The sequence below is a fragment of the Leptosomus discolor genome, chromosome 6, assembly GCF_034619465.1.
Source record: "Leptosomus discolor isolate bLepDis1 chromosome 6, bLepDis1.hap2, whole genome shotgun sequence".
Taxonomy (NCBI): domain Eukaryota; kingdom Metazoa; phylum Chordata; class Aves; order Leptosomiformes; family Leptosomidae; genus Leptosomus; species Leptosomus discolor.
Genome location: NC_141396.1, coordinates 25,954,413 through 25,969,154, shown reverse-complemented (window position 1 = coordinate 25,969,154; position 14,742 = coordinate 25,954,413). Strand labels below are relative to the sequence as shown.

General features: G+C 37.9%; 1 protein-coding gene across 1 annotated transcript in view; it reads right to left on the bottom strand.

Moving 5' to 3' along the window:
• Window positions 1–14,742, bottom strand: part of LRMDA (leucine rich melanocyte differentiation associated) — a 691,665-nt gene that overhangs the window by 100,900 nt on the left and 576,023 nt on the right. The window contains exon 6 of the mRNA XM_086467215.1: window positions 5,407–5,491. Within this exon, the coding sequence (XP_086323341.1) occupies window positions 5,407–5,491 (85 nt within the window). The remainder of the gene's footprint in view (window positions 1–5,406; window positions 5,492–14,742) is intronic.

Here is a 14,742-nt window from a genome sequence, read left to right as displayed (position 1 = left end):
AAACACAATGAGTACCTAACAACTGTGTCAATAACAACAACAGAGAAGACTGCAATGATAATATAAACAGGATAATTATCTTTCTGGAAGTAAGTTTTTATGCAAACTGATTTCCGTTTCTTTTTATGTCTGTGACTTAAAGACAATATGGCTTTTCAGAGTGCATGTGTACTGAGTTGAAGGCCTTCAAAAATAAGAACTTCATGTATTAATATTTGTTATTAAGAAGTGTGCGGCAATTTAATAATTTTACTTCAGAAAGTTTAAAGTATTATCTTAAAACTCTAGACCTAATTCTTGAAGGATCAATAGACAGTATTATTTCCAGAAGAATCTGAGAAAATTTATTTCTAAAGTATGAGCAGGCTGAGCAAATTAAGGTAGAACAGGTAAATCCCCGGAGGATAGTTTGGGGCTTTAATGCATCACATCAATTAAATTACTCCCTCTGGCTTCCCCAAAATTCTACTTTTTCCTTCAACACCAGATTTTGAAAGTAGTAGGTCTCCTTTGACATCTATTGTATTGAAATTCCAGTACAACTGGATGGCTAAATGCTTGTTGTGCATTCTAAAGTACACTTCTGTCTTGACCTAGTGCATATCTCAACACCTACAAAGCTAGTAGCTGGGTTTTATGCATGGTACACCCTAAAAATCAACCAGAATGCATTCTGTATAGTCATACCAGTCATTACTGAAAATTTAATACACTAAACAGTCTGAGTACAACAGCACAGTAAAATGACCACAGGAAAAAAAAAACCCAAACAACAAAACCCCCAAATACATAAAGTTCAGGTGTGTCTCTAACAGATTATATGCCTACATGCTTTTGCTTGCTTAGGAATGCAAAAGTTTGGAAAGATCTTCATTGCAGAACCAATCTTCAGCACACCCATGCTAGACAAAAAGAAAAAAATGAGAGCAAAAGGAACCTCTCTTTTCCTTTGTTCAAAAATGCTTTATAAAATTACCTTCAGAGGGTTAATAGGAAGCTTAAAAATATTCTGTCCCTGGATTTCTAGACATTGCTTCTGAATCAGTTTATGATTTTCAAACTCAAATTAGACTGTTTCAAAAATAAGAAACTGTGTCTGTCAGTTAGCTCAATCATATTAGAATAGATAACCATTTTTCATTTGGGCACTCATCATTCAAATATAAAGTGAGAAAATGTAGCGTCTGTGCACACCAGAATACTTGGATAATTAACTGAATAGACACCAAAACAGGACAGTGGATTTGTTAGGAAGTTCTTACAAGCCAAAATAGATTGGAACTATTAAACCTTGGCATAAATCCAAGCTAAGCCTCTAAAAAATACTTACATAAATACAGGCTTAGTTTTTAATGGAAACTGCTGCTTCTTCCTTTTACCAGTAAGCTGTGGGGCAGACTTACCACTGGTTGTTCCCAGAAACAAAAGTGCAAGAAAAGAAATCATTTGTAAAATGTTACTGGAAACAAAATGTCTTCAGCAAATGAGTAGATTTTCAAGTAAATCAGGTAATAGGCAATGTTATAAAATATCTGTTTATACAAAGGGCATCCAGCACTTTTTTTTTATATGGGGAAAACCAGATTTTCATTATATTCATGATTTAGTAATATTGCTTCTCAAGAGATAGAATGATAAATTACTATTTCCCCATCAACTGGAAAGCACTGTCCTTTTTAGAAGATAATCTGAGTTTGAATGCTTGCACATAACAAAGGAACTTCCTTACCAAAGATGCAACTATGAAAAAGAAATATACAACCTGAGGGGGTGGGGGGGAAGATGGGGAGTCTTTTTCCACACATCAAGCAAATTATCCTTAAAATTACATTATTACAATTTTAAAATTTCTTTTTTCCACCAATTTCAACCATGTTAAGAATTGAAAGCTCTATTTTAAGATTTTGTATGTGTCCAGTTAATAAATTGTCAATAAGGAACAGAAGGGTACGTGGGCCACACATACAAACCATCAAAAGAAAAAATACAAGTGACAAAACCAAAATTTTTGGAGCAAGTTTCTACTAAAATGCACTACATTGCATTACATTTGTGTATTGAGAGAATGACCAGTTGTATTTAAAAACCACAATAAGTAACTGATTTTATTCTTAAAGGTAGGTCTGGACAAGCAGAAAGAAAGGTGGGGCCCATTTTATTTTGCTTCACCAGAAAATTTGAACAATAGAAGCAATGGAATTTAAAAATAAATAAAGCACTTTGTATGACAAGAGCATGCATCTTTAAACTGCCTTATTTTATCTGAGTAAGAGAGTGGTACAAATTTCACAGAAGTAAAACACTGGTGTCTAAAATGATATTAAATGAAATACAAAATGCTAGTTTAACAAAGACCAAGGAAAGACCCTTAGGAGTTTGAGATCATTGTTTGGAATCAAATCAGAAGTAAAGCTAGCTATAAAATTACCACTTTGGAAGGCTTGCCTAATGGGACAGCAATTGGATCTCATAAAGAATCAAGTCGTATTGCTGTCAGATGCCCAAAACCTGCATAGAAGGCCGATACATTTTCTGCTAAAAAACATGAACTGTGGGACCGAGTAAAGGTTCAACTTAGCAAAGTGGGTCTAAGCAACAAAGTAATTTAAGTGAAAACAACTTTCCCAAGATGAGGGGAAATTTTCTAAAGCTTAAAAATGTGCATGTGTATTCAATATTTATTGCTTTCTTCCTGTACTTATATACTTAAGCATCATAACACTTAATATTTACAGTGATTATTCCATATCATTCCATGCTGATGCCACAGTGTCATATGCTCTTTTTGTGGGCCTCGAAAGTGATAGTCTGTGTAAAATATGGAGTCAACCTAAAAAGACAAGATCCTGTCTGGAAATACTATACTGTATGCATCAAAGTGAAAGCTGTAAGATGCATGGTGCAACGCATGCAGAATTATATGCTTTTGCTCTCCCTGCAAAACTCATAACTAAATAGAGTGAGAAATGTCCAAGTAAAACTGTACCATTCAAATACATTCAGTTTGCTCCTGCTCCCCCTCCCAATCCCCCCAAAATCAATTTACAGCTGCACCAAACCATTTGCCAGACTTTCAGATTCTGGTAAATAAGTTTCTCCAGGGATAAATAAGAGCACTCACAAACTTCAAGCATTCCTCTTTCCAGTTTGCATTGAAAACTGCCAATATTTACATACACAACAGCTGATTCAATTGCTTTTTACAACACTGAAAGCATTCAGTGAAGAAAAAAGTTGAAGATATTCTGAACTTAAAATAACATGTTTCAGTATTTCGTTCTTATCTTAGAGATTCTTCTGTTGACTCCAATTAATCTTCTACGGGCTTGTGATCTTAGAGATTTTTCTTTGTATAGAAGTTGAGTGAGCTAACGGGCCCTGCCAGCAGGTTGTTCCAAGCTTTATTTACAACACCTGGAATTTTGGAAAGTTTTCTTAATTATTTCCTTGTGAATATATTTTATATATATATAAACTTATCGGATCATGCTAGTAATGTCTCTTTTAGGGCAAATTTTACCCTTTTTTTTTAGATGACACTTCTCCATCCACTTTATTTACAACTGTGCCTAATCATCAAGCAAATTTTCAGCACATGTTTAGCAAGCAAAGTATTTCTGGGAAGAGTAAAGACAGAAGTAATAAAGAATTATGTGAACACACAAGGGTAAAAAGTTGATAGTTTGGGGAATATGTTTTTCCCCTTTCATAATAAGAAAGCAGGCATTCTCAAACCTTAAGGAAGACTTAGAACCTGGTAAGCTCCAGCTCTGAACGGACACCTGTATGGACAGGTCTGCAACACCTACTAGAACCACAAAATTGATTTATTGCAAGAGAAGTCAATCAATAATGCAAGCACACAACTCCTGATACTTAATGCTACTGGCATTTCTTTTGTCAAGTCAGATTTCAAAATCAGCCATGAAGCAACACTTCCAATTCATTATCATCTAAATAAACAGATCTGAGGATATCTGGCTTTCAATGGTACTTTTTATGTATTTTTACAGAACTTAGACATTTACAACATTCTGTCATTCTACTTATTGTCTTACTAGACCTTCGCCATTTAATCCAACACCAGAAATCCAACCGCAAAGCAAATATGCTTACCTGAAAATCAAAACCACAACACATATCTTAGGAACTGGGCAGGCAGTGGGTTGCAGTTATTTTGTTATTTTGTTTTGTGTTCTGTTTCTTTTTTTTTTTTTTTTTATCTCTGAAGACCAGGTGTGTGCTCAAATCCAGGGTTTGGTCTGGTCCTTTCTCTTTAAAAAAGTACCAGTTACTACATGAGCTCAGTATCATAACACAACATGCTACAGCACTTTCAGGACATCTGATTTCCAGTACATCATATCAGTTTACACCAATATGATGATTGCTTCACACCCATCGTTAGCCCTGATACAACAACAGTCATACAGGCTGCAACAAGTCTAACCAGTGGTTTTCCTCATCCTTCCCACCTGAATCACAAATCCTTGTTCAGTTGCGTTGCCTGCCTGATTCTTTCAGAAGGTTTCAAGTAAGGCATTCTACTAACACCACCTCAGTCTTCTGCAGCATTGCAGAATTTGAACACATACTAAAACTAAGCTACCATCAATTCATAAATGTAAGACTGATTCTGGTATCCTATACAAAACGTGCCTCTACTCAAATGATTTACATGATCAACATGGAATCACTGTGTAATGTGGGAAATAAACAAGACTGCTCTGGTTTTAAGCTGAAAAATGCTCCAAGCTTTATTAATTTCTCCTTTTTAGAACAAAGGTGAAAAAGCTTAGAATGCAACCTTCCTGACTGCTTCAGTTTTTCACCTGTTCCCTGAACTTTTTGCTCCATAGGTATGCAGAAGGAATTTTAGAATTTGCCCAAGGTGCTTTAAGCTGTAAAGACTAGTGAAAAAGGAAATTGAACACTGATCCGCCCTTAATGTTGGAAAACAGAGAAGAATCCCTTTTTATTGCAATGAAAACGTGTTAACATTCCAAAATTATAGCCCCAAATTGTTAAACTGACAAAAAGCTCTCTCTTTGCAAATATTAGAAAGTTTACAAATTTTCTCAAAATGACCAATGCTGCATGTAATCATCTACTTAGCAATATTTAAATACTCCAACTTCTTTACATTTTTATTTCTCACACACACACAAAATATCATTGAATGTTTCTATCCATAGATTTATTTGCTTTCCCAGTAGACTACCTTTAAGTCCTATTTAATAGGAGTTAAAATCTGTAGTCTTGAACAGTATGGTTTTCTCATCTAGTGCTTGAAAGGCACAAGGTTCTCTGTAAAGTGCCAATGTAGCAGTAACTAATACAGAGAAGGCCTTACAGCAAAGCTTACCACCTCACAGCAGTTCATACCAACAAAAGTTTAGTTCATACCTCTGTGATTGGTGAGGTCTCTGGATCCTGAAGGCAGAGGTGTATAGTGCATCTCTGGAGAGGTGGAGGCAGCATCACTGGAAGCCTGTATGATAAAACAAGTATTATCAGTACTCTGAGTGAGAGTCAACGATTACATAGAAAGGATGCACCTGTACAATGAGTGCTATGATGTGGTTACAGGCGCACAGAGTCACCAGCCATGGAGGATTAATTTTTTTTTGTTAAGGCTGTCTGCAATCTTTCAAGGTAGCTGTACTCACAAGAGTTTACACAAAGATATCATTACTGAAAGAATATTTTCATACAGCTCACAGCTTCAAAAATTACCATCTTTATCAGGAAATCTTTGGGCAATGTTAAAAGTGTTCCTCTTGGTGAAAAAGATTAATATTTACCTGAAGGAAGTTATGAGTGAGCCCACATATAAGAAAGGAGACAGAAAATAAAAGGCTGGTGTAAGACACCATATTTTTCAAAACCAAAGCAAAAACCTGATCTGCCATCCCACTGTCCTGTGAGCTAAATTAAGTAATCTCTTAAAAATTATAATACCTATAATACGAAAAAGTGGAAAAGTACATAGAAATGTTAATAATAAACACTTAAAACCCACGCCAGAAGTCTAATACATTAAAGAAGTAAGTACCAAGAAGACTTGGTCAGAATCCTTAAAAGCAAAATGTTAAGAGAAAGGAGAGGAAACCCAAATCTTTCCCCATAATAAAAATTTAAAGTTCTTATGATTCCAATTTAAAAAGATTAGACTGTGGATCTAGAGTTTGCAATAAACTAATCTTCATCCAGTTTGATCCTTCAGTTTCATCTGAAGGAAAGAGCAGCATAAAGCCAAGGAAAGTTACATTTTTAGTTATAGCACAGCAGTGCTGCATTGTTAAGAGGAGATACAAAAAGAAAGGATTGTGTTGGTGAATACAAATCTTCATCACAGTTTTTAAAATTCAGGTTAAGTTAGGTGGATTGATAACATGGTAGTGATATCAATCCATGAGGCTTCATCAATCCACTAGCTTCAGGTACAGAGATTGCTCTGGAGTGTTTGCAATCTACGCATTGCAACATACATAAAAAGACGATGGGTTTTAATAGAAGACACAAAGGACAACGTTCACTAAAAGTTACATGACAATTTCTGATAGAAAAGACAAGGCAAATAAAGAGAAGAAGCTAAATTATTTCTTGAATCTCATAACAATTTACTAATGGGATTCTTGAGAAAATAATTGCCATCTTCTATGCAGGTTGTTCCCTAATGATATATCAGCTTACAAGCTTCAAAAGTCAATCAAAGAAATCCACTTCAATCTTACTTCTAATTTTGTAATTAATCATATCCTCAAAACTTATTTTTGTAACTGAAATTAATTCAAAACCAGATTTACAATGTCTTAAGATAAAAGTGTAAAATGGGCTATAATGTTTTGGAGAAGAAAAAACCACTAATTCAAATTATAATTGCCAGACTAAACTTGAGAACAACAATCAGAAATCCACAATAATGAAAATTAATCATAGTAATAGCTTGTTAAAGGCTGTAACTTAGAAATCTTCTTTGGCATTGCCGTTGGACTCCTAGATAATAGTATATTAAAATATTAAGAGGTAAGTGACTGAGTAGATTAGTATACTAAGCTTTTGCTTTCAGATATCAGCTGTCAGTTTCTATATCAGACCATAGTTATAGTCTCATTTTTGTCACTACCAAAAATCAGGTCATAACATGAAGACACATGATGCATCAAAACAAACATCTTAATAGAGACAGGTTTGCCTAAACAGCAACGATGATACTTATTGGATAATAACCAAAATCTAGAAAATCCTGCCTCCACTGGCTCACCAGTAATCATATACCTTTTTCAGTGTACCTCCTTTTCAGAGAGATAACGCTATAGACACAACTCTCACCTTCAGCTAGAGTGAATAATACCTTGATTTTAGTGAACTGTAGACATGTAGCTCAATCTACCCTGGACTATGAAGTGCCGGAAATCTTCCCCCTGATGACCAATGAGCTGAGGGCACATAACATCTCAGAGGATGAGACAGAAGCCCCTAACACCCAGCAATGTGATATCAGAAATGAATTCCAGAACAGACATTTGTTCACAACTATCTGTTTTCTTTGGGCCCAGTTGTTCTGGGTAAGACAAGGAGAAAAATGTCACTAATCTTTTAACATAAGACTTCATCCTGTAAATCACTTCAAAAGCTGGAGAAATAAGTGGTCTCATACTGTACACTCTAGATGTTATCTGCCTATTCAAGTGTACTTATTAGGGACTCTGATAATAATGAAGCTTTCTCTTTGGTACTTTTAGTATCAGTTTAGACTGTTGACAGCTTGATGATAGCTTTTCCTAAAATTACTGTATGAGACTTTGCCTTTTCAGCAATATACCACTGAGTAAGCAAAATTCAAGAGCTTCTAAAAAGGATATTGGAGTGAAGGGGCAATTTAGCTTTATTTCCAATTTTAGGAAAAGCAAGAACAGGTGAGTTTGTTTATTGGTGTTTTGCTGTTATTTTATGTACAGTATATAATTTCCCATCAAATATAGAACAGTTTTCATTACCTTTGAGCTAAGCATTCAGTTAGAGCACCTTTAATTCTATGGAATATCATCCAGGGTTAGGATTGTTTTGCACAAACACTGGCTAGAGTTCTGAATCACATTTCTGGGGAAGCTTATGCACTAGCAAAAAGACAACTATTTGTTTTCCCTACCACATACTGACATTTGGCCCTAAGCTATTTGCCAGAGATTTGTATGGATTGTATTACTTTTAATATTCACAGGAATATTTTCACAATGACAGCACTGACACGTGACAGTTATGTCTTCAAATATTGGTGACATAAATATCAGAAGTTCTTCTTGAAGCAGAATGTAACTACAAATGCAAATAGTTTTGAGGAAAGCTGTTTAAAATGGGTGGTAGCTTGTTTTATAGGAACAGAACCACAGAATGATTTGGGTTGGAAGGGACCTTACAAGATCACCTAGTTCCAACCCCCCCTGCCATGGGCAGCAACACCCTCCAGTAAACCAGGTTTCTCAAAGCCCCTTCCAACTTGGCCTTGAACACTCCCAAGGAGAGGGCATCAACAATTTCTCTGGGCAAGCTGTTCCAGTGCCTCACCACCCTCACAGTAAAGAACTTCTTCCTTATATCTAATCAAATCTCCCCTCTTTCAGTTTAAAACCGTTATTCCACGTCCAACCACTACACTCCCTGATAAATAGTCTCTCCCCTTCTTTCTGTAGGCCCTCTTTAAGTACTGGAAGGTCACTATAAGGTGTCCCCAGAGCCTTCTCTTCTCCAGGCTGAACAACCCCAACTCTCTCAGCCTGTCCTCACAGGGGAGGTGCTCCAGCCCCCTGATCATCTTTGTGGCCCTCCTCTGGACCAGCTCAAGCAGGTTCATGTCTTTCTTACACTGGGGCCCCAGAGCTGAACACAGTACTCCAGGTGGGTTCTCATGAGAGTGGAGCAGAGGGGAGGAATCACCTGGCCAGAGGGGAGGAATCACCTGGCCACACATCTTTAGGTGCAGCCCAGGACACAGTTGCCTTTCTAGGCTGCGAGTGCACGTTGCTGGATCACATTCAGTTTTTCATCTACCAGCACTCCCAAGTCCTTCTCCACAGGGCTGCTCTCGATCCACTCATTGCCCAGCCTGTATTTGTGCTTGGGATTGCCCCAGCTCAGGTGCAGGACCTTGCACTTGGCCTTGTTGAACTTCAGAAGGTTTGCAGAGGCCCATGTCTCAAGCCTGTTAAGGTCCCTCTGGACGGCTTCCCTTCCCTCCAGCCCATCAACACCACCACACAGCTTGGTGTTGTTGGCAAACTTGCTGAGGGTGCACTCAATCCCACTGTCCATATCACTGACAAAGATGTTAAACAGCGCTTGAGGAATGCCACTTGTCACTGGTCTCCACTCAGACATTGAGCCGTTGACCACAACTCTTTTAGCACAACCATCCAGCTGACTCCTTATCCACTGAGTGGTCCATCTATTAAATCTATGTCTCTCCAATTTAGAAACAAAGATGCCGTGAGGGACAGTGTTGAATGCTTTGCGCAAGTCCAGGTAGATGATGTCAGTTTCTCTTCCCTTATCCACCAACACTGTAAGCCCATCACAGAAGGCCACCAAATTCGTCAGGCATGATTTTCCCTTAGTGAAGCCATGTTGGCTGTCACCAATCACCTCCTTATTTTCTATATGCCCTAGCATATCTTCCAGGAGCATCTGCTCCATGATCTCACCAGGCACAGAGGTAAGACTGATTGGCCCATTGTTCCCCAAGTCTTCCTTTTTTCCCTTTTTAAATATGGGGGTTATGTTTCCCCTTTTCCAGTCAGTGGGAACTTCATCTGACTGCCACAACTTCTCAAATATGATAGCGGCTTAGCAACTTCATCTGCCAGTTCTCTCAGGACCCACTGATGCATCTCATCATGTCCCATGGACTTGTGCACCTTCAGGTTCCTTAGATGGTTTCAAACTTGATCTTCTCCTCCTGGGGTTGATTCTTCATTCTCCCAGTCCCAGCCTTTGCCTTCTGTGACTTGGGCGGTGTAGCTGGAGCACTTGCCAGTGAAGACCGACGCAAAAAGAGTACCTCAGCCTTCTCCATATTCTCAGTAACCAGATCTCCCATTTCCTTCTGGAGAGGGCCCACATTTTCCCTAGTCTTCCTTTTATTATTGATGTACCTATATAAGCCTTTCTTGTTGCCCTCAATGTCCCTGGCCATATTTAATTTTATCAGGGCTTTGGCTTTCCTAACCTAATCTCTAGCTGCTCAGACAATTTCTCTGTATTCCTCCCAGGCTTCCTGTCCTTGTTTCCACCCTCTGTAGGCTTCCTTCCTTTGTTTGTTTGTTCAGGAGCTCCTTGTTCATCCAGGCAGGCCTCCTGGCATTTTTGACTGACTTTGTTTTTATCAGGATCCATTGCTCCTGAGTTTGGAGGAGGTGATCCTTGAATATTGACCAGCTATCTTGGGCCCCTCTTCCCTCCAGGGCTGTATCCCATGGTACTCTACCAAGCAGACCCCTGAATAGGGCAAAATCTGCTCTCTGAAGCCCAGGGTAGCAAGCTTGCTGTGCACCCTCCTCTCTGCCCTAAGGATCTTGAACTCCGCCATTTTGTGGTCACCGCAGCCAAGGCTGCCCTTAAGCTTCACATTTCCCACCAGCCCCTCCTTGTTGGTGAGACCAAGGTCCAGCATAGCAGCTCTCCTCATTGGCTCCTCTATGACTTGGAGAAGGAAGTTATCATCAACACATTCCAGGAACCTCCTGGATTGCTTATGCCCTGCTTATTGTCCCTCCAACAGTCCCCCATGTGGACCAGGGCTTGTGAACAGGAGGCTGCTCCCACCTGTCTATAGAGGACCTCATCTGCTCGATCTTCCTGGTCTTCCTGGTTGGGTGGCCTGTAGCCACTATAATGTCACCTGTTCCTGCCCTCCCTTTAATCCTGACCCATAAGCTCTCAGTCAGCTCCTCATCCATCCCCAGGCAGAGCTCCACATGCTTAGCTGGTCACTGACATAGAGAGCAACACCCCCTCCTCATCTCCTCTGCCTGTCCTTCCTAAAAAGCCTGTATCTTTCCATTTCAACACTCCAGTCACAGGAGTCACCTCATCACGTCTCCATGATGCCAATAAGATCATAGCCCTGCAGGCATGCACATGTGTCTAACTCTTCTTGTTTATTCCCCATGCTATGTCCGTTTTCATAGTGGCATTTAAGTTGGGCCCTTGATGAAGCGGACTTACTGGCTGGAATTCCATTGTGCTGCCCTTCAGGTGCTCTTCTGCTAATCTGTGATCCCTCTCAAAGCCCTGGCCATCTATTGCTTGCACTGGCATCAAACTGGTAGGTGTGGGATGGATTTAGGTTCCCCTTCCCCAGCAACTTTAGTTTACCAAACAGGTCACTAAATAGCTCAGTAAAGAAATTCTAACAGCATTATTACAGGAGAAGCTTGCATTCTTGCAAGCGTTAAAGTCATCCAAGTTTTGTAGTATATCATAGTACAAAGTATAAAAGTTACAAGGCCAATAAAGTTAGACTACTCACAGTGTAAGATATGCACATAAGCAAACATTTAGTAAATTGAGGTATCTCTGTCTTTTTATTAACCTGTAAGTTTTGTCCAAGCTAAGAATTGTTGTACTTGATACTAAATAGACGTATTGTAAAAAAATAATAGATTTTCAAATCATGTTCATCAAAATTACAGATGCTGTAGATGCTGCAGTAGGAAAACAAACAAACAAACAAACAAACAAGGCAAATCCAAGCAAAAAAAACCCCAAACCCAAACCCTAAACTTCAAGTAATTTTAATTACAGCAATGGTTATTGTTTAAGAAATTTTACTTTCCATTGATGAGTAAGATGTGGTTTGATATTAGGCTATATTTGCTATAATGGAATATCATTAACACCCATTGATATTCTTCTGTTTGTGTCACACAGCTTGTACTTGCATCCTAGTATTTCTCTACTAATATTTACCCTTATTTCTAAGGCATGTCACATATTATTTACACACCTATACACATCTGCAACTGTAGTAGCCATTAATGTATTACACCTTATGAATTTTACAATACAGAAAGAACAGCAGCATGTAGGCATGTTTCTGACAAGGGTTCAATAGATATACAATGCACTTATGGAATGATATGGTAAGCAAAATTGTTTCAATATACACATACATACATACAAAGGAAGATTTCCTTAGCTAAATACCTTTAATTCCAAAATATTTTCAGAGGACATCACAGAGAGATATGTCAGTTTGATCATCCAAAAGAGAAATGGTAGAGTGCAGAGTGAGATGTGGTAGCAAAACCCAACATAATTAAGGAAACATGGAGTTCAAGACACAGATTAAGGATTCTCTTGTTTCTGTTACCTTAGAAAGATTTTAAGTGTTTGGGACTTCTCCTTTGCAACATGTTTTTCATCTAGTATGTGAATATCTCAAATCTGCAGCATTTCAGAGTGTGACTCAATTTTTTCCAGGGAACTGATGAAGATGCACATTTGTTGGGGACAGCATGATACTTGTTCTCTAAGTCTGACTCACAATTATCAAGAATTCTTGTGTTCTGTGATATTGTCATTTATTTTCATTCATCACAGTTTTAACACTTGTCAAAGTCATCCAGTAAGGTCACAGAGAAATGACCTTAGCAATTTGAAAGCTTGTTGTTTCTCATTTGGTGACTTACATTCAAATAAAAATGGAAAACAATATTGTGACATTGCAGTGATTAGCCCACTGGTACATATCACATTATATGATGCAAAACTTGGATTTAGTAAGAAAGGATGATTTATTTCAAAAGATTTTTAGTATACCCAGATGGAAACTACAATTAAGAATGAAGGAAATCATTGGGTTATCCATTTTTTAAACTGACAAGAACATTTCTACAGAAAAGTGTATGATTAATGGGACAATCTGTGGTATAGTTCCAACTTGAAAGGACCAACTAATACTTGCTTTTGAAAAACTTTTCCTTTTATGTAAACAAACAGTAATAATTTACTGATAAGCTTACTCTGACTCAAATGCAGTCAATGCTTACAATTAATCATACTTTAACAGATACAAGGCTTATAATCTTAAGAAATGTCTGCACAAACATCTGCTTAGGCTAAAGACTCATTTTTGGATCTCTTGGGCACACACACCTTCCCCAAGAGACAGTCTTCAATAATTCATATATATTTTGAAAACTTGCCTAAATATCTGTTTACGAATACATCAGCAATGTGTTGATTCAACGCCGTTGTAACACTAACAGCACTAACTCACGTATCTTAACTCATGAGTATGTTGGACTATCGTGATTTGTCCACATTTGTGATAAAGACAGAAACTTTCCATGAAACTCCTCCTCAAGATTTTTTTCAAGATATATATCATGTATAATGTGCAATGAGGAACATAGTCTGCCTAATAACAGAAAAATATTTATATGTATTCATTTTTTTGTTGAATTTATGACATGCTGGCAGAGAGTATCAAAACACTAGAGGGACTGTTTCTTCCCATGAGTTTGCAGAGCACCAAGCACAACGGGGCTTTGATTTCACTGCAAGGTCTTTGAGAGCAGTGATAGCAGAAAATACTACAGGAAGCAACTACACACCATGTCTTTAACCATTCCATCCTAGGGAATGGTTAGGGAAGAACAACCTTATTTACAATGTATTTGCTTTTCTATGAACTCAGGACTAGAAAATACTCAAAAGCAGGACCTGACAGGACCACTGTACATATCAGGCTACAAAAGGTCTCAAATAGGCCAGCCTGAGTTCGCCACTGATCCCAATACACTGTAATGTTCCAGAAAACCAACAGGTGTCACAGCATGCTTACATGGAGAGACGGCTTTCCTCTATGAAATGGATTTCCCAATTCCCCTGCCTCACAGCTAAGCATAGTCAACTGCGAGTTAGTGGTTGCCATTACTAAACCTCCAGCATAAATTAGAGTCACTTTAATTACGGGGGAAAGGGAGAAAGAAATGTGTTGTGTTATCAACAACTGGCCTGATCTCTAGAGGATTACTGAGATGACCTCCTGACCTGGCATAGAAACGGTGAATTATTTTAAAATCTGGTTTTAGATATTCAACCACAGTACTGAGAAACAGAAGAATACAGCAGATGAGTATTGCATTGAAGGTGGGAAGGAAGGAACAGGTTATCACCCACTTTTGTCTCAATCTCATGCCTTAAACTGTGCTTCTCATATTTTGCTGAATGTCACAAATATCTGAATTACTTTCTTTCACCAGCAGTCATTTTTAAGAAAATTAAAAGTAGTAATTTAACCAGTCTTAATAAAGATGACAAACACAATCTGATTACTCTGAATTAATATGCCATTTTAATTTATTTTTATAAAAGTATCTCATTAGAAAGAATTTCCTAAGGAAATATAGGGGTTTTTTTTCCCAAGTTTTTTTTTTTCTTCTTAATAATAAAGAGAATTCATGAGACAAGAAAGGAACTTAAAGGCAGATATTGCTAGGATAAGGGATTGTTTTGGCTTTATGCTTCTTTTGCCTACTGATCTAATACTCATAATTTTTCAAAAAATCATCAGGAGTCTGACCTTCTCAGTCTGTGATGCATAACTTCTACTATGATGTGGAAATGAAAAATGCTTTTCCACTATGCAAACACAAAGTAAACCGCAAAGGGAAAAAGAAACCCAGAGTAACACTTCGTAACATTTAGAAGGATATTAAGTCAGTCACACTGGCA